The 20,541-nt window shown below is 54.3% G+C and overlaps 1 protein-coding gene across 1 annotated transcript; it reads right to left on the bottom strand.

Annotated features, from left to right (window-relative positions):
* Positions 1-3,473: 3,473 nt before the first annotated feature.
* On the bottom strand, positions 3,474-20,409 carry LOC136560447 (basic proline-rich protein-like). The gene is made up of 3 exons (XM_066556257.1): positions 20,263-20,409; positions 19,306-20,121; positions 3,474-3,572 (listed from the first exon to the last, which is right to left on the bottom strand). Exons 1-3 carry the CDS (start codon positions 20,407-20,409, stop codon positions 3,474-3,476), a joined length of 1,062 nt encoding a protein of 353 aa, XP_066412354.1.
* Between the last annotated feature and the right edge of the window lie 132 nt (positions 20,410-20,541).

Consider the following 20,541-nt stretch of genomic DNA (forward strand, 5'->3'; position numbering starts at 1 on the left):
AGATAAGGCACAGCTGATGATGGGGCATGCAGGACAAAGCCCTCTCCTGCCCTGTCCCTCCCAGGAGAACAGGAGTTCCCACGACAGCTCTGGCACAGGCAAACAGCACAGAGGAAGAGGAGGCCAGACTGGAACCACCAAAACTGGTGTTTCATTTTGTTGCACTTAAGGAAGGTTTCCCACTCTCCTTCCATGCTGGTCTCCAGGTGGAACGTGGCTGTGCAGTGACAGCCAGGGCGCTGCTCCTGCCCCGAGGTCACCCTTGGCTTAGGGCAGGAGCTCACAGTGCTTAACCTTGAAAGACCAACGTCTCATCTCATGCCAGAGCCACTCCCCTGCCCTCCAGTGAACCTCCCCAGCAACCTCCCTGAACCCACAGCACTCCCAGATAGAGGAAATCATAAACTGATTTACCCAAAGGAACCGTACAGCATCAGCTGCAATATGGAAATGCTCCAATGCCAATTCTGTTAGAGCCCTTTCAGTCAAAGGGACCAGTTGGGACAGCACAAGACCTCTGTCAGACAGGATGAGGAGCATGTGAATGTTAAAATCCAGATCCATCCCACGCAGTGCTTACCCTTCATGCCTCAGCCCAACACCAGCCTGCACTGCCAACGCTCTCCAGAGCCCACACCAGCACTGCTGGCTTGCTGTGCACCACCTGCTCCCCACCACTCACAGCTTTCTAAAGCAAACAAACATTCGCTTTAGTCCTTTCCCTCCTTATTTATTTCATTCAGTAAGGTTGGATGGAGCTTGGAGCACCGGGTCTAGTGGAGGCTGTCCCTGCCCACGGCATGTGGGTGGAATGGGACAAGTTTGAGCCACTCCCCCAACCCAAACCATTCTGAAGTTATACAAAGATGAAACATCACATTGCTGCTTTTCCTGCACACAGTGTACCAAGAGCCATGCAGCATGCCCTGCTTCCCACCCTCTGCATTCCCATGCAGTCCAGGCTGCTGATGTGTCAGAAAAAAATGAGTGCAAGGTTAAGCAGGCTAAAGCCAGGGCTAAAACTGCAATGGGAAGAGCAGCAGGCAGCGTGTGCCCCTGCTCAGAGCCAGCATTCCCTGCATCCCTGTGCTCCACGACATGGACAATCAGAGCCAGGTTTGCCTGGATGTGCTCAGCTGTGCAGAGAGGGCATGGGCTCAGTCGGGCTCTGACCTGCCACCTCAGTAAGTCAGCCCAGCAAAAAATAAGTGTTGCAACATCAGACTGAGCTTTCAAACTGTGGTTTGGAAAGGAGATTTGTGTAAGTTTATAACCTTACACCTTGTTTGTAACAGCAATCCAGGCTTACAGCCTTACATCTGTTTGTAGAGCAGTCCCTCCTCACCCCTTCCACCCCACTGCATCTCCACTGCCTGCACCCTCACAGCACACAACCTCTGCTTTGTCTGTCAGTCACAGAATCACCCAGGCTGGAAAATCCCCCCAAGACCATTGAGTGCAGCCATGCCCTCAGCACTGCCCAGGCCACCACCAGCCCATGTCCCCAAGTGCCACATCCACACGGCCCCTCCAGGGCTGGGGACTCTGCCACAGCCACCTGCAGCCTGTGGACATCATTTCCCACTGTGCAGCCTGAGCCTGCCCTGGGGTGCAGGTGCCAGCATGGCCTCGTGTGCAGGCACGTCACTGCTGTGGCCCTGGCTGAGCCCAGGGCTGCTCCTGGCTCCCCGGGCTGCCAGGGTGGCCCTGCTGCCTCACAGACCCCCTGTGACCGTGGTGACAGCAGTGGTGTGGTGCACCCACGCTGAGGAGGGCCACATCTCCTCTGGGCTGGGGAGTGACAGCTGCCCAGAGTGGCACCGAGGGCTGGCAGGGCCCTGGGTACCCCTGGGTGATGGGGCAGCACAGCCCCACTCCTGCTGGGGACAGCAGAGCCCCCCACTCCTGCTGGGGACAGAGGGGTCAGATGGGGCAGCACAGCCCTGGTGGCCATCAGAGGGATGGAGACAGGGGTGTTGAAAGGGTCTGGGGAAACGACACCACAGCCCCGGGACCCCGGCAGGACCTCCAGCAGGAGGGGCACACGTGTGCCCGCACAGGTGAAGGGGAGGCAGAAAGGCTGCAGGTGTGGGCACTAGAGCTGCCCACCGCAGTGCTGGGCTCCCATGCTGTCAGGAAGCTTTTCGGAGAGGAAGGGAGAAGCCACGGGGCGGCAGTGCAGCCCTGCAGACCGTCTGCCTTCCACCGAGCGCCGCCAAACCACCACCACCACCACCACCACCACCACCACCACCACCACCACCACCACCACCACCACCACCACCACCACCACCACCACCACCACCACCACCACCACCACCACCACCAGCAGCAGCAGCAGCAGCAGCAGCAGCAGCAGCAGCAGCAGCAGCAGCAGCAGCAGCAGCAGCGCCGGCCCGGGCGCTCCTTCCCCGGCGGGGCAGGCACGGGCGCCTGGAGGCTCCAGGAGGGGAAAGGAGCACGCTCAGCACCCGAGCCACGGGATGTGGCCTCGTCTGCCTGCAGACAATTAAGCTGCAACCTTGTAGTAAAAAGCGAAAATTATTTACTCTGCCCTTTAATGCCTCTGATGGACACCCACTGACTGGTCAGTACAGTCAGAGCAGCACGGGGCTGAAAACACCCCTTGAGTCTGGGGTATTCAACCCCAGGCAGCTTTTGGGTTGATATTCAGAAGCCAGTGCTAGATTTCATACCACTTCACTAAGCTCCAGTTATTTGTGCTTGCTTTCTTCTTTATTGGTATCTGTACTTTTAATGCTACTCACATTTCAGGACTGAAAACTGGCCTCTTTCTGTGAAATGAAGGGATGGCATTCACAAGAAATTTTGTACAAGAGAATTTGGACACTGCTTTTTCATCTGTTGCTTATTACCAAATTGCAAGTTGTGTAAATGGAAACAAATGTCTTATTTGACAATGCATTCATACCCTGAACTGAAAAAAGCAATTCTCTGAAACTTTAGCAAGCAGAAGTATGGCACATGCAGTATTCCTGAACACAAGACACAGCAGCAGCTCCAGAAACACACTGTGCTCATGAAGGCATTAAAGCAGCCAATAAAACACCTTCCAGCTCTGTCTAAAAAGAACATTATTATCAGGATAAGACAACAGGGGTTCTCAAGTAAGTCAGTGTTTTGCTTTGATGCTTTTAGACTGAAATCTTGCTTTTAAACATGCAGCTTTTTACTGTTTGGCAGGAAGGCAGCAGCACTTTTGCTTTTCACTCTTTCTGTTCCAAGCGAAGCAGCAGCTCAGAGCTGCTCCCTGGGAGCGCAGAGATCCTGCTCGGAACCAGCACACAGCCCTCGGTGAGCACACCCAGAGCCAGGATCCACACACCCTCAACCGCCTCCCTGAGCTTCTCCTCACATTAAAGGTTGTGGTTCAAAGTAATTTAGGGAACCTGAACATACAACGAGGATTTCATGTAGCTCACACCTCCCACTGCCAGCTTCTCAATGTCCATCTAGTTCCAGTTCTCATACAGTTTCCCATTTTTACAAAAACAAGCACAGTTCCTGAACTCTGGATCCAGCAGCAGCTCGCTGGAGTTGGATTTGCCATCCTGGGGGAACAGAGGAGGCAGAGAGGAACCTGAGGGACAGTCAGAAGGAATCTTACACACAGTTAAAGCGGTAAATTTTAAAAATTAGATGATAAAATTGAAGCCCAAGGCAGTCACTTGGGAAGGGGAATGACCACCTGAAAGACCACGAATAGGAAAGAGACCATTTGGGAAACGTTTGTTTACTCAAACACGTCTCTGGCTTTGAGAATGCACAGATGTGCACCAGCAGGAGCACATGTTGGAGGCTGAATTCTGAAATCAGCGTCACTTTGGAACTGCAGGGCCACCAGGCATGCCAAGGATGGGGAACAGGGGGACATTATCCAAACCAGAGGTTCCCAGCTTCTCCAGCTGACCTGCCATGGCACTGGGGGATTAAGCTCTGAATTGGAACTGCAATAGCAAATGAGAAAAAAGCACGATGAAGCCCAGGGTTGGATTACTTTTGCTGTTTATGTCACCAAATGAACACGTTGGGGTGTTTCTGAAGGGTGTATATGAGGTTATCCACAGTCCCACCTGCTCTGGGTGCAGTTCTACCCCACAGTCCCTGGGCTCAGGGCAGTCACTGCAGGTTTGTGCCTGAGAGCAAAGGCTGCAGGCTGAGGGAGGGCAGCTCCTCACTCACACGGCTCCCAGGGGCCAGGAGGGCTGTCCCGGCTGGGAGACACCCCGGGATGGGATGGGGGATGTGGGACTGACCAGACACAGCCTGTGCTGCCAGGCACAGCCCAGCCCCGCTCCTGCCCTGCTGGGCTGGCCCTGCTCACACTCCACCTGCCCCCACTGCTTCCTCCAAAACCGGGGGAAAGGGAAAGCAGGGATGGGGATTCCCATGTGCTGGGGACACTCTGGTATTGCTGCTGAGCAGATAAAGCCACAGGACCAGAAGAAAGTACCCATTTACACGGGATCTGACATAAAATAAACCAAATAGGCAGCAGTACTGGGATTCTACTGACCAGGAGATAACCACATGGCTTGTGCTGAATGAGTTCAGTGTCCTGGGGAAAGTGTGGGCTCCTGGGACACAGCGTGCCCCCCAGGTGCAGTTCATGTTTTCTCCTCCACAGATCTCTCTTCTGCTGTTTGTTTCTCCCAAAGCTCCCCCAGGCCCATCTCCCTGCAGGGCCCTGCCAAAGGCTCTCCCTTGCATAAGCAGGGGCTGCTGCACAAAACAAAGCCACAATTTCTGCCCAGACCTCATTTCTACAAAGCTTTTTCTTTCATTTTGTAAGCAGAAAAATCTTGACTTTCTTAATTTTTTTCCTTTTGTGAATAGAAGAGGGAAAGGAAACAAGCAGGAGTAATTCTCACCAGCTGCTGGAAACACCAACACAAAAGACCCCAAGGATGTTTCTTTATGCAAGAGGAGGTTTGGCCAAAGTGCCACAGACACTGGGCTGTGCATTTGTGAGAGAAAGGTTAAGCTAAAACCCTTGTGCCACCAGGTACCATCCCCTGGGGCCCTCCCTGCAGCAGGGCCAGGCAGGTGGATTTCAACTGCTCCTACTCCCACTGGAAACTGGGGGCTCAGCAGGGGGAGTTCCACAGCTCAGATGGGTCTAAATCACCTCAGTGACCTTTGGGAGACCCCAATGCTCTGGAGGAGCACAGGGCCATGCCACGTGTGCCAGCAGAAAGCCCATTCTGGGGAGCCCCCAGGCAGGGCATTGCCCTTGGGCAGGGATGGAAATGCTCTGGGGCTGTTTCCCTGCCTGTGGGGCTGTGTCCTGCTGGCTGCTGCTGCCCTGCAGTGAGAATTGCACTCTCAAGCACCAGAACTGGAGCAGCAGCCACCTGTCCAGTGCACCTCACATGTGCAGAGCAGTCAGAACCAGAAACCTGCAGGTTTCATCTTGTTTCCACACAGATCAGACTGAAAGGCTAGCTCTCAGTAACTGCCTTTTTAAAGGCAGCCCCACACTCACATTCTAGTTTTCATTCTCTCAATGTGTAACAAAATCAGTCATTTGGCTAAAATCAAACACAAACCTGAAAACTCGAACCCCCAGTATTCTCACTTGGGGACACATTTTCTCCCCCTGCTCCTGTTTCTCACACCCATCCTGAGCCAGTGTTCTCCAGCCTCTGTGGCCAGGCTGGAGCTGAGGAGCGCTGGGAATCCCAGGGAGATCAGGCCAGAGAGTTTGGGCTGAGCTGCAATGCCCAGAGAAGGCTGGAGCTCCAGCCAGCCGGTGCCACTCACCCACAGGACGGGCACGCCAGGGCACATGGAGTGGGACTGAACGCTCCTCAGAGGAGCTGAACGTCCGTGGTCACGCCAGGCACCACCAGAGTGTTTTCTGAAATCGGCCTGCAGAGCATTTGGGGTTGCGGGGCACCCCTGGCTGCTCAGAGCTGAGCAGCAGAAACGCTCCTGGAGCAATCTCACTGTGCAAGGCCCAGGAACGAGGGCTCAAGCCAGCACCACGTACAGTGCCTCCATCTCCCAATCCACCCAAGCTGTACGAAACTAGAAGAAAACACTGCAGAAAGTACTTGGTTGATGTTAAAATTGAAACTGTTTAAAACCAAAGCAGAAAATCCACAACTGCAGTAGATGCACTGTGAGGGGGAAACCCCTCTGTGCAAGCAGAGTCCTGTCCATAAACTCTCCCTAGCAGGAAGGGGTGAGCAATATCTGTGCTCATGCAGGGTTTGTGCTCCACTCAGGGAGTTCCTAGAATGGACACACAGGGCTTGGCCTCACAACAGTTCTGGGAAGTGTTGCAATGTCAAATGCTTCTAATAAGCATCAAGGACATGAATTTGCAACAACTGATTGTTAGCATTTACTAACTGAATGCTCATTACAGAGGCTTTTATTAAGCTTAAAGCACCTGCAGTGCCCAGTGGGTTGCAGCGCTGCTGCAGGGTCCTGCTCAGGCTCCAGGAAAAGACCCCAAATTCTCAAGTTGCAGCTGATATTTCTGCCTGACAGGAGGCTGTGGCCAGGTGGGGTCAGCAACAAGAGACAGGACAGGGGGAAATGGCCTCGAGCTGCACTGAGAGGCTCAGGCTGGACACCAGGGAGGATTTCTGCACTGAATGGGCTGTGAGCATTGGCAGGGGCTGCCCAGGGAGGTGGCCAAGGAAACACTGGATGTGGCACTCAGTGCTCTGGGCTGGTGACAGGGTGGGCACTGCTCAAAGGCTGCACTTGATGATCTTGGGGGGTTCTTTTCCAGCCTCAGAGGTTCTGTGGTCCTGAAGCAGCTGCAGTGGGTTTGCAGTGCAGCACCCACGCCCCTGAGGTTCAGCCCTGCTGCTGCTCAGGTTTCCCCATTTTGCAGAGCAAGGCCCAGGGCTCCCACTGGGTGATTTGAAGTGGAAACCATCTACAATTATAACTCACTAAAACCTTTAAAAACCCATTTCTGTCTTTAATAATAATAGTGCAAGCTAAGCAAATAGCTCTCAAACCACTTCTCCAAATATTAAATCAGCTCCAAGACCACGTTTTGCCTGTGGGAAGGTGAAGCAGGGATGGGAATTGACTCATGGCTTTGCACAGTCCAGGGGACAGAGGCAAACCTGGCTGCTGGTCCTGCAGCTCCCGGGCAAGTCTCCCTTTGTGGCCCCATCACTGACAAAAGCACTTTGGAAAGTGCATCCCATCATTTTCTCATGTGTAAAACCATTAAAATGCTGCAAGAGAATCCATAGCCTTTGCCAATAACCAACAGAGCCGAGGAAAACAAGGAAAACAATTAGAATATTAACAGGACTGAGATTTCTGCTGGGATTTTACCAAGGACTGGCCAAAAGGGTTGACCAAAATTCATAGAAACAGCCTCAGGATGTGAAGGGTGTCAGACTAAACACCCACAGCCCCTGCTTTTAAACAATCCCGGCAATCAGAGTTTCTTGCCCCAGCCCCTGACAGCCTGGTGGCCTTGGCACCCGTCCTGTGCATTTAACTGAGTGCAGTTCTCCCCAGGCTGCTGCAGGTGCTGCACGCCCACCCAGGCAGCCAGCAGGACAATTTTACAACAAAAGGATTTTTAAAATTATAAAATGCATTACAGAAGATTTAGCTTCTACAAAACAGAAAAATCAACTTTGGGAAGAGGTTGACTTCAAGCCACAAAGAGGCAAATATAAAATTATCAATGTCTGTATTTGAGTGGAAACTCTGAGTTCCTGAGACATTTATTCCTGCTGTAATCCTGCTCCAAGCAGGAGCTTTCACTGTCAGCCCTGCTGTAATCCTGCCACCACCAGGAGCGTTTATGGTTTTTCCGTGGGCTGCATTCTTTCTGGCGAGAACAAGCTCTGGCTCTCGCTGCCAGAGCCAGCTCATCCCAAGGCGCTCCCGGGCTGACACCCCAGGAGCAGCCTGGCTGCTCAGCCCCGGGGAAAAGGGGCAGAGTTCCAGAACTCCCCAGGCAGAGCAGCCTCCAGCGCCCAGGAGGGCCCGGCCCCGCAGGGACCCAGCCCAGCTGCAGCACAGAGGGACAATGGTCCCAGCTGGACCCACGGACCCACAGCGCCAGCCCTGCGTGTCTGAGCGCTCCCCACACCTCAGCAAGGTCAGCACTTCCCTTTGGCAGAGCCTCGGGAATGGCAGCTGGATCCCACCCAGCTGTGCAAGCCAAGGAAATCGCTATCTCTGGGAAGGAGCCCACGAGCCAGACGTGTCATCCAGTTACCCAGGCTCTCTGGCTTGTCTTGGTCTTGAAACAAAATTATTTCAAAAACTGCACCTGGAAATGTAGCACAGCCTCCTAATGACACAGATGACCAATTTAAACACAATCTGCTGCTGCAGGTGGAAAAGGCTCCCTCCTTCCATCCAGTCCCAGCAGCTCAGGAAGGAAAATCTTCCTGGTATTCTGGGCTTTCCTCCAGAGCACAAGGAGAGGGCAGTGGGACATGGACAGAGCCCCAGGAGATGCCATGCAAAGGGCACCTGATGCCCACTGGCACTCCCAGAATGCTGCATTTGTGGCAGTGACCCCAGGAAGGAACTGCAGCTAAAAACACCCAGGAAACTACAAATTAAAACCAGGATAGCATTTGATATCCAAGGAAGCAGAGAGGAGGAAGCACCAATGAGTCAAACTGCTCAGTGCAATGGCTTAACAACTGTGAAAGTTGTTACATCCAGCATTCCTCGACTCCCTGCTGGCTGCTGTTTCCATGCAGTGCTTTGGTTTTAACACAAAATTGCAGCTCATAATACTGGTGAGTAAAATAGCCAAGAACAGTGTGTCCATCCAGAAGGAGAGAGAAATCTCCACATGCCCTGTCCAGCCAGGCCAGGAGGGAGAGGAGGCAATGGTGAAGGCAAAGCTCTCTGTGCCTGTGTGCAGCCCCGGAGCTGCAGCTGCAGGGGAGGCCTGGGGTGCAAACCCCTCCCAGCCCTGCCCCATCCAGGGGCTGCTCTGGCGCTCGCAGCCTCGGAACTCTGCACGTCAGGAGCCCTGCACACCCTGCTCGGGGAAGGTGTTCATGCTCAGTTTTATGTTCTCCCACCACGGGTCCCTCCTACACTCCTGCTGCTGAAAGCACATTTCGCTGAGGTGACTGCTCCTCTCATAGCCGTGCAGATAAATTGCATTGTCTTCTTAATACAAGGAATAAAATGGTAGAAACTGTCACACACACACACTGCTGTGCTGGCTTTGGCTGGGGCTTAAACCACAACAGTTGCTTATCTCAGAATCAGGGTAAACAAATCACACTGGCTCAATGCTGCACTGCAGGAAAGGTTCTGGCCCCAGATTTGTTCTGCACTGCTTACTACAGACATGTGCCACTAATATCAGTTCTTCTCATGCTGCAAAAAATCATCTGCCCATGTGACATGAGGGGTTTGTCTCTGAGTGTTTCTGCCCACCATAATTTCAGTGCCATTCCCACAGCCTGGTTGCCATTTCAGGCTCCCCTGGGACCCCAGGCCAGGGGGGTTAAGCCCTTGTGCAAATCTGTGGGAACCCCTACAAGAAACCTGCATCCTCCCAGCCAGGAAAACCAGAGCAGCAGAGCTGAGACGAGGGTGCAGAGCCCTGCAGGGCTCCTCCAGCTGAGCAGGGCTGGTGGCATTTGCCAGATATGTTTAGTTTCATTTATCCCCTCAAATATAGCCAGACATATTCAGCCTCTCAAGCCAGCAAGCACTCACATAAACATCTGAGCTGGGGAAAAAATAATGGAGTGCTGGCAGCAAGGGAGCCAAATGTGTTTGTCAGAGGCACTTGGATTTGCAAACCCAGCCCTCTGCAGCCAATTCAGTCTTTGGAAATCAGTGGGAGTTTACCCATGTCATCACTGGATCAGAATTTGGCCCCTCACCCCTGCTTACCACGACCCAGAGATGAAATCCAGCTCATGCACAACCAACCAGGTATTTTCTCCATGTAGTCACAAGGGAAAACTCGCCAGGAGGAGCAGAGCGAGCCCCGTGGCACCCTGGGCTTGGTTAATACTCGAGCCAGCATTGCCAGGGAAAGGGAGAAGCCAGCAGGAGACCATGCCCAGGAGAAAGCCAGGCTGAGCAGAGGCTCAGCACAGGGAAAGTGTCAGAGGCTTCAACAGCAAAGAAAACCCGAGCTCCTTGTTTGTACACAACTCTCCCAGGCATCTGCACTTCAGAGATTTCAGCTACGTGGCCTCTCTGGCAGATGTTTCTCATTCTTCTGAGACCAGAGGTGGATGGAGGGAGCAGAGTGCAGCTCCTGGGTCAGAGCAGCCCTTTGGAGCCTGCCTGGGCTCAGCCTGGACCTGCAGCATCCCCAGTGCTCCTCCCAGCTGGCCCAGAGGGGTTGTGGCAGCGCCTGGAGAGCAGCCCCAGGGGTGCTCCTGGTCAGGCACTGCTGGGACGTGCCAGCACCCAGCCCCAGGGCACGCACGGGCACGGCCCGGCAGGGGCACCCCGTCACCCCAGGGCTGTCGGAGCCAGCAGCACGAGCCCTCCTTGGGGTCTGCAGCAGCTGCCCCACCTTGTCCCTGCTCCCCCTGCGGGAATTGCAGCTCCCAGAGGGAATCTCGGACACTTGGTGCTGCTGTGGGACTGACACAAGCACTAAATGGAATAAAATCCAATTTCACTCACACATCGTGCCACCCCATCACCAGTGGGGCACAGGAGCTCCCAGTTTTGCCCAACACACACAATGTTAAATCTCAGCACTGTAACATCCTTCTGGGGCAGTCACTTTGGACCTCACATTGTCAGCAAAGCCAAAGGCTTTCTGCTAAACACAAGGAGATAAAGCAAACCAGAGGCCAAGAGCATGTGAATTTACAGCTAACTACTCCCAGGCAGCAACTCTGGTCTTGGCTAATTTCAACATCAGAAAATGTTTTTCCAGGAAGGACTCAGAAATGAGCTGAGTCTTTTAGAAAGGGACAGAAGCCAAGCTGTCCTTTTTCATTCTTATACTGAAAAAGGAATTCTGAAAGTCCTTTTCTAGAAAAGGAAAGACTACATTTCATTCAAATGCTGGGAAAGCAGTCATTTTGCCCAGGTGAGCTTTGGGCTCTCCCATCTGTGGCCGCCGCCTGGGACAGCCCTTCCTCAGCTGCCCTGGGGACACAGCCCCTGCTTGCAGAGGGGAAGGGGCAGGGGGCTCTGAGGCTGCTGCCCCCAGGCGCTGCCAGCTCTGCCCTGGGCTGCTCCTCAGGGAGTGCCAGGCACAGGGGGCACAGGAGGAGCGCCAGGAGCAGCTCCAGAGCCACCCACCCACCCCCCTCCAGCAGGGAACCAGGGCTGATGCTGCGCCATGAAACACAGCAAGAATGTGCATCGTGTTTGCAAACGCAGAAAATCTTCTGAGATTAGGTCCAACATTTACTGCAAATAAATCCAGTGTTTAGAGCTGTTTTCCAAGTGCTTTGTACATAAACAAGGCTTCATGAACATGCTGGCAGAGGTTTAAAAGCTGTTTAATTGCACAAGTCCCCGCTGGCAGGGACAATTCAGGGACAAACCTCTGGACTTGGACCCAGAGCAGCCTCTGGCCATGGGGCTGGGGCTCAGCCACTGCACCAGCCCAGGCTCCAGCACCTTGCAGGGCTGAGCTTCCCTGGGAAATCATTTCTGCACAAACACTGACAGCTGCCTCAGCCCTGAGACACCATTGAGGAAAGAGCCATTTTCTCTTCAACTCAAAAAATGCTGGAAACAGGAAATTGAGGTAAATGTCGTAGAAATAAGAACAACATTGCTGGGGCTTGTGAACAGAGCTGCTGAATGTGTGGCTCAAGAACTGCTGAAAAAATTAAGGACACATTCCTTTCAGCTTGATTCAACAATTTTCTTTATGTAAAAAATGCAGCATTAAGCTGACTGTTGTGGAAAATTTACCAGTTTTTTGCAGAGACATTCCAGCTTTAAACAGAAAGCTCTCAGCCTGCATTCACAGCTTGCTGTAGTTTTACCCAAGACCAGCATTAAAGTCTTTCTTGATCTATTTCCTGTTGTGAGATCCAACCATTCCAAACCAGAGCCATTGCCATGTCCTGATCAAAGCAAAGGTTTTCTGTACAGCAGTGATGTATTGTACCTCCAGCAGCAATGCCTTGCACCCACAGCCTCTCCAAAATCAGTGGTTTTTCCTAGTGCAGCAACAGAAGTCAGTCATGCTTTTGGGCTTGACCTGTCTTCAATTAAAGACTCAGGAAGACAGTCAAAGTTTGAGATTCCTAATGCAGCACATTTAATTTCCAGATGTAAGCCAAGGAACAAACAGAAAAGAACATTTATTTTAGTGGCTGTCAAGTTGCTTCCAAGGGCTCTCTATCCCACATCCCTCACAGGATAAATAAAACCCGATCCCGCTGGGCTGAACGCAAGGGATCCCAAACCCCAGGGCCTGGCTCCTCCCGCAGGATCCCGGCCTGCCCAGGTGTCCCGGGGGACCCTGCAGCATCTCCTGCCCTGGAAAGGCCAGGGGAGGGGCACAGTGCCCCCCAGCCTGGCACAGGGGCTGCCCAGCACTCTGCCCCTTCCCCGAGCCCCCAGATGATGGAATTGGCATTAAGGGTTGTGCCAACAGCAACAGGGAGGCAAAAACCAGAGCGAGCTGTAGGGTGAAGAAACGGAGGCTTGCTGTACTTTGATAGGTACAAAAGCATCAAATGGATTTCCTGACTCCAGCACTGCAGCTGGATATTCCATAGGAGGCCTTCTGGAACAAAACAGTGCTCTGGAAGGGTTTGCAGCATTCATCCCTGGAGAGCTTCCAGCAGTCAGTAATGGAAAGGACATTTGATCCAACCAACAGCTCCGACACAAACCAACCACAGAGGAGCCTGAAACCCACTCCAAACCAAATGGAGCACGAGAGCAGCCCCCAGGGAACCAGACAGGAAATGCTCTGCCCCCACCTGCCCCTCCTTGCTTTACACTGCAGTGACAGAGAGCTCTTGTTCCATCCAGCACTGCTGAGGGGTGCCCAGCCCCACCAGGGACGGGCCAGCAGGGCTGGGCAGGGCTGGCACCTCCTCCCAGAGAGCACCCACACCTGGGCTGGGCAGAGCTGGGCAGGGCTGGCACCTCCTCCCAGAGAGCACCCACACCTGGGCTGGGCAGGGCTGGGCAGAGCTGGCACCTCCTCCCAGAGAGCACCCACACCTGGGCTGGGCAGGGCTGGGCAGAGCTGGCACCTCCTCCCAGAGAGCACCCACACCTGGAGCCAGGGCTGGGCAGGGCTGGCACCTCCTCCCAGAGAGCACCCACACCTGGGCTGGGCAGGGCTGGGCAGGGCTGGCACCTCCTCCCAGAGAGCACCCACACCTGGAGCCAGGGCTGGGCAGGGCTGGCACCTCCTCCCAGAGAGCACCCACACCTGGGCTGGGCAGGGCTGGCACCTCCTCCCAGAGAGCACCCACACCTGGGCTGGGCAGGGCTGGGCAGAGCTGGCACCTCCTCCCAGAGAGCACCCACACCTGGGCTGGGCAGGGCTGGCACCTCCTCCCAGAGAGCACCCACACCTGGGCTGGGCAGGGCTGGGCAGAGCTGGCACCTCCTCCCAGAGAGCACCCACACCTGGGCTGGGCAAGGCTGGGCAGGGCTGGCACCTCCTCCCAGAGAGCACCCACACCTGGGCTGGGCAGGGCTGGGCAGAGCTGGCACCTCCTCCCAGAGAGCACCCACACCTGGGCTGGGCAAGGCTGGGCAGGGCTGGCACCTCCTCCCAGAGAGCACCCACACCTGGGCTGGGCAGAGCTGGCACCTCCTCCCAGAGAGCACCCACATCTGGGCTGGGCAGGGCAGAGCTGACAGCCCAGGGCCAGGCAAGGCCCTGCTCCACACCTGGCACTGCAGTGGCACCAAAAGGCATTCCATAGGCAAATAAATGCTCTCACAAATAGACATCTATAAACTTCTTTGGTGTGTCAGATTGGGCCCTGCTTTCCTGGAATTGGAGTGGAATTCACTGATAAAAACAAGTTTGTTTGAGCCTCTGGGCCCAGGGGAGCTGGATCTGTGCCACTACCAACACATCCGTAGCTCAGAGCTACCACAACAAGATAAAGCTCAAAATGCTCTAGAGATCCCCTTAGTGATATAATTAATTCAGAATTGCCCCTTTCCTGCAATCAGTGAGGCAGTAGCCCAGGCCCCTAGCCAGCACCTTCACTGGGTTCACTGGGATTCCAGTCATTGGTGGCCATTCCAGTCCAGTAGTGCTGCTCCCGCTCACCCCCTGACACTGCCCAGGTCACTCTGCTCGAGGAGGGAGGCACCTGAACTTCTTCATGTGCTCCGGCAGGCTCCAGACATTTTCAGCATTGCACTTACAAACACCCATTTTAAACACACCGAGTCACATTTCTCTGTGTGACAGTTCAGAAACCTCTCTGCACGGGCATGAGGTCAAACACAGCCTGGAGAACCAGCGTGCAGAGCACAGAGAAACACAATGCACAGCCTTACTCAATGCTGGAGCAGAATTGGCCGACACAGATTCAGAAACCTCATCTGCAGACGTTTGTGAAGCGGCTTCTTGACCAGATCTTGATTTTGCCTGTGGTGATCCACTTTAAACCACAACACAAATAAACTTATTAAATCTAATAAGTGACACCACAGCTCCAGCATGGTTTAATGTTGAACCACCCCACATCCACAGCTCAAAGCAGAGCAGCTCATGAGCATTTAATTTGCCATAGGACACAGCCACTTCCAGAGCTTTGGAAAGCCAACAGCCACACAGCACTCCCTGTGAGCCATTCAAGAAGCCATAGGAAAATATTGTTAAGACTAAAGTAGCAGAAGAGACAGTGGGAGATCATTGTCCAGCTATGACTTCATTGTTTCAATTAGGAGAATTACAATTTTTAAAGGATTTTAAATTAGGTGCTCTCAACTACTTGAAAGTGGTGGAGAACTACTCTGCTGAGCATACAAATGGAGAAAAAGGAGAAAGTGACAAGTTTGAGCTCTTCACTTTTCAATCCCTAGCACACTTTCACATGCCTTCTCCACCCAAACAATTCCTCACATGCTATTCCAGAGAAAAACTATTCCATCACTTAGAACCAAGGGTTTTAAAATGGCCCAGCAAGTGAGCATCCCCTCTGCCTTCATCAGTTTATCATTTCTCCACCAGCCCAGCACTGCTCGTTTAGCAACACAGCCCCAGAGCCCACACATTTACTGGAGCCTGCTAGTGCAAGTGAAACTCACCCAGGAGAGTGCAGTCCAGTTCTGGGACACCCATCACGGGGTTCAGTAAACCACATTCCCTGGGTAAAAACCACTCTTCCTCCCTGTGCTGCCAACATGAAGACCCCAGGGTAGCCTTGAGGCTTCCTCACCTGCAGGACAGGCACCTTTGCTTCCCTTCTCCCCAGAGTTCAGCACAGAGGAGCTCTCATTTTCTAGTCTTGACCTTGACAGGCTCATGCACTAATTCCTACATCCATGAGGCTTCTCACACCCTGCTACTGCTGGTTTCCAGTCACAAGCCTCCAGCCAGGCACTCAGGCACAGCAGAGAGCCCCTGCCCCAGCCAAACAGGCTCTGCCCCTGTGCCTGCCCTAAATCCTGCCAGGGGCAGAGCCTGGCAGGAGGCACCTGTGCCTCGCCCTCCTGGCACCTGAGGACAATGCAGCTCCCTCCTGATCAGACTGCTGGCAAACTGATGGGCGGGGAGGGCTGCAGCTGACACCTGGGCTCTGCTTTGAAACTCTTTATTTAATTGTCACTGGGAAATAAAACAGAATTCAGAAACACGCTCTGACCCGTAACTTGGGAATAAACAGCCATGCCTCATCTCCCTTACCCAGAGTTTTCTGTTGGCTTCTTTGGGTGAGGGCAGGGGTTGGTTGGGTTTTTGGGGGGATTTCTGATTGTTTTTTCAGCAATTTAAAAGCTGAGTTAAAGACCAGTGTTCAGGGTTACCTTCAGCAGATGACAAATTGTTATTTCAGAACAAGCAAAACTTGTGCAGCAAAGATCAGCTTTTGGTTTGCTTTCAGTTCAGGTTCTTGTTAATGAACTGCAGAACATTTTCCTTTAATTACTGCATTAGACCTATAGGTTATGGGGGCTATGGATTTGTAGGCTTGCTGCCTTATCCTGTGGATGTAAATCCATGATGTACAGTGGCTATCAAGAACCAGGAACATGCCTGATTAATCACCCTCACAAAACAACTGCAGAGAGCAAGACAGAGACCTCCAAAATCCGGTTCAGTGCTGCTTTTGCAATTCAAACCATGAAAAACCTTTCCAGCTAATGTAAAAGATGAGTGTTGAAAACATCCAGCCTGCACCTGCAGAAGTGCTTTAGCAGGAGGGCCTGGAGTGGATCTGCAGGTGCCTGTCTCTGCCTGACAGGAGATTAAAGATCTCCTTGAGAGCACAGGAGCCCCTGTGGGAGCAGATCAAACATGGAATAACCCCGGCTGAGGACCTGCTCCAGTAATGAGGAGAGCAGATCTTCCTCGGGCACACCGAGTGTTAAACAGGCTTTTCTCTAAACTGGAGTGACAGACAGCCCCTCCCTTGCTGCCCACCTCCAGCACTGCCCACGGCAAGAGAGAGGTGTCACAGCTTCCCAGACAAGAAAACGCAGAAAACCCTTCTCCACTCACCAGGCGCTGGGTGAGAGGCAGCCCCAGGAGCTGCTGCTGAGGCTGCCCACCCGGGGATGAATTACAGAGCCCCAGCTCATCTCTGCTGCATGCAGGTCAAAAGCAGCAGCCACGGGGGTCCCTGGCCCTTCACACCTGGTGTGGACATCAAGGACAGCCCATCCCTCCCAGAGAGGATGGATTGTCTCCAGCCCGGGGGCTGAGGGAGCACAGGGGGACAGGAGGAATCTGGAGCACAGGGGGACAGAAGGAATTGGGAGCACAGGGGGACACAGGAGGGACAGAAGGAATCTGGAGCACAGGGGGACAGAAGGAATCTGGAGCACAGGGGGACAGGAGGAATCTGGAGCACAGGGGGAACAGAAGGAATCTGCTGACAGAAGGGATCTGCTGGGGACAGGAGGGGACAGGAAGGCAGCCATGGCCCAGGCCCCTTTCCAGCTTGCATTCCTCTGAGGTGCTGCTTGGCTTCCTGGAGGGCAGCAGTGGTGCCCTGAGCTCAGCAGCACCCTGCCCACGCAGACAGCACCACTGTCCCAAAGCAATGTCAGCACAAACACCCCAGCAGCTCCAAGCACTGACCCTGCTGCCAGAGCCCCTGGCTGCTTTGCTGGGAGCTTGTCCAGCTCATTACAGTGGAGCTAGAATGTCTGACTGTGGCCTTGAGCCCCAGGAGAGCTGTACCTAAGAGTGTTGTTGTGAAAATCCCCACACGGCCCTCGGAGGGTCCCGTCATCCTTCCCAAGGCATCCAGCCACCCACCAGGCATTGGGAGAATTGGGCCAGCAAGAAGCTGTGAAAGAAAAGAACAACATGAAAACGCTTTGCACAGGGCCTTTGAGGAGAATTGGCACAATGTGGAGAGAGAGAGAGAGAGCACGAGGAGGGGAACTGCAGGAACAGAAGCACCTGCAGTGCTGGCCTGGGAAACAGCAGGGACAGTATCACAAGGGAGCAGTGGGATGAGGGAGGGACCAGCCCACGTCTGCAATGGAAGAACAAATTTGAAACCAAACATCATCAAACAAAACCCAGATACATAATTCAGGTACCTAATTAAGACTAGAATTGCATAAAAAACCCGTTTGCTGACACTGATGCATGAAACACATCAGGGTGGTGTTCTCCAAAGCTGCCTCTTTAATTGAATTTCTATTGACGTGCCCGCTGTCCCTGCCCATAGTGCCCTGCCCACAGTGCCCCAGGAGCACACAAACCCCACAGATGAGCTGTGGAGCAGCTCTGCCTTCCCTCCTGGCTTGGGCAAAGCCAGGTTATTCCACAGACAGGTATGTTAGGAACTGAACTGCTGAAAAATGAGCTAAAATTGTGAAATTCCATTTTTGATAGGTACAATTTGCTATGCAGATCCAGTTCACAAACACCTCCTTCACTCAGCTTTCCCCTTCCCAGCACTCCTGAGCTCACACTCAGTCACACTTTCTTGCCAAAATATAGTTTCACTTCCCAAAAAGCTCCCTTCATTCTCCCTTGTAATGAATTCCAGCTAAACCAATGTCTCAAAGTCAGACACGGGCCAGAAATGCCAGCAAAGCAGCGAGCTCAGCTGGGGTTTGTACAGACATTGTGCTCCCCGTAAGGCTGCCCTGGGAGATCCCAGCCACATCATAATAAAATATTCCACATGTTCCTCAGCCACCTTCCGGAGGGAGAGCTTTGTATCTCTTGTAATTTAATGCTCTGCCTCTCAGCAGTGAGAGCTGCAGCTTAATGACAACAGACAGCACATCCTGAGATGAAAGCCCTGTTCTTAAAATATTGACAAGGTCCACGTACATTTAAAACATTTGTTTTTATTTTAATGCAGATTTTCAGATATGTGATTTTGGAAAATGCTCTCAGAAGTGACTTCAGTTCCTTGTCTACAATGTTTACAAATTAAGAAGACTGGTACAAATAATTTAAAAATGTCTTTTACCTTGTGTTTAAACTCAGAGAAGCACAGCATTGGAATGTGTTGCTCCAGAAGCTTTGACCTCAGTCTTCCAGAAGAAAAAAATTGATGAACTGAAAGAGAGCAATTGATGCTTTGCTTTTCAGACAGTAATTAAGATGGAGAAAAGGCACCTAACAACAGCTTTCTCACCCTCCCTAGCACCCAGGGGAACAGAATTCAGTGTGAGCTGTGAAGATTTTCCCTGTTTTTAGGGTAGCACCTAAAGATGCCACCTCAGGATTCAGTGCAGGGCTCAGCTGAGGCATTGTCCCTTTTTCTGACCCCCAGTGCCAGTGACACAATGAGTGGGGCAGTGCTTCTCGGCCCCAGCTCCCGTGCTGGATCAAGGTGGGACCATCCAGCCCCGAGATAACAAAGGCCAGCCAGCGAATCCCACCAGTAAAGCTCTGACTGGCTTACACAGAACACCCCGGTCCTGCCAGCCCTCCTGAACTCACAGCTCACATTTGATTTTGAACTCACCTGAACAATATCAGAACCTTTAAAAAGGTATTTGAATCTTTATCTCGTCTTTAAAGCTTTGTATTGCCTTTACATCTCCAGTTGGACTCCTAGAAGGAGGTTTGCCCTAGAATGACACATTCTGAGCAGAAAGATGCTGTCAGTCGAGTTTGTTGCTGTCACAGACACCCCTGAGCCGAGAAAAATCACCTGAAGCACCGACAGACACCTCAACAAGGAGAGGAAACGTCCTCCAAACCGAGCTGAGGGTTTCCCGGCCGCTCTCGGGAGGGGTCGCGCCCGAACCCCCCCGGACAGCGAACGCTCCTCGAGTGCCGGGCAGCCGAGCCCCGGCGGGGCCGGGGGATGCGGGATTCCCGTGCGGGGCCGGGGGATGCGGGATTCCCGTGCGGGGCCGGGGGATGCGGGGCTCCCGTGCGGGGCCGGGGATGCGGGGCCGGGGGATGCGGGATTCCCGTGCGGGGCCGGGGGATGCGGGGCCGGGGATGCGGGGCCGGGGATGCGGGGCCGGGGGATGCGGGATTCCCGTGCGGGGCCGGGGGATGCGGGGCCGGGGGATGCGGGGCCGGGGGATGCGGGGCTCCCGTGCGGGGCCGGGGGATGCGGGATTCCTGTGCGGGATTCCCCTGTGCGGGGCCGGGGGATGCGGGGCCGGGGATGCGGGATTCCTGTGCGGGGCCGGGGGATGCGGGGCTCCCGTGCGAGGCCGGGGATGCGGGATTCCCGTGCGGGGCCGGGGGATGCGGGGCTCCCGTGCGGGGCCGGGGATGCGGGGCCGGGGGATGCGGGGCTCCCGTGCGGGGCCGGGGATGCGGGATTCCCGTGCGGGATTCCCCTGTGCGGGGCCGGGGGATGCGGGGCCGGGGGATGCGGGATTCCCGTGCGGGATTCCCCTGTGCGGGGGTCCCAGGGAGCGGCGGTGGCGCTCCCGCAGCATCCCCGGAGAGGCGGCGGGCGCTCCTCGCTCCCCGCCTCGCAGCGAGCGGTGCCCATGGGGCTGCGGGGAGCCCGGGGTGCCCCCGGAGGAGGAGGCTGTGTCGGGTTTGCCCCTGCCCTGGAGCAAGAACGCGCAGGTGGGGACGCGCAGGTGGGAGCGGGCGGCCGGTGCCGGTGCCGGTGCCGGTGCCGGTTTGTGCGAGGGATGCGAAATGAGTTAATTCTGCTCGGAATAGCTGCTGGCGGGGAAGGAGCTGACGTGTGGAGACGCCTCCGGGGGATGAGCCGCCGGCGGGGCCGGGAGCGCTCGGCACAGCCGGGCCGGGGGACGCGCGGGCACCGCTGCAGCTGCCCCCGGCTCCCTGCGGGATTCCGGCCCCTCCTGCGCCCGCAGCCCCCGGCACATCGCACGGGCACAGCGGGGCAGCTGTCAAACGACAGCGCTTTGGGCCATGACACGGACCCGTCGCTGAGGGGAAACCCGAGAGTTGGGGGCTGGTTCGTGGGCGGGTTTTTGTTTCAAGTTAAGAATTCCTTT

Source organism: Molothrus aeneus, chromosome 10, assembly GCF_037042795.1.
Source record: "Molothrus aeneus isolate 106 chromosome 10, BPBGC_Maene_1.0, whole genome shotgun sequence".
In the NCBI taxonomy this organism is placed as follows: domain Eukaryota; kingdom Metazoa; phylum Chordata; class Aves; order Passeriformes; family Icteridae; genus Molothrus; species Molothrus aeneus.

Coding starts and splice junctions, on each gene's coding strand:
- LOC136560447 (XM_066556257.1), bottom strand. CDS start 20,409: ATGTGCCGGGGGCTGCGGGCGCAGGAGGGGCCGGAATCCCGCAGGGAG. Junction 20,122..20,262: donor CCCCGGAGGCGTCTCCACAC/GTCAGCTCCTTC, acceptor TTCTTGCTCCAG/GGCAGGGGCAAACCCGACAC. Junction 3,573..19,305: donor GCCGGGAAACCCTCAGCTCG/GTTTGGAGGACG, acceptor CTGTTCCCCCAG/GATGGCAAATCCAACTCCAG.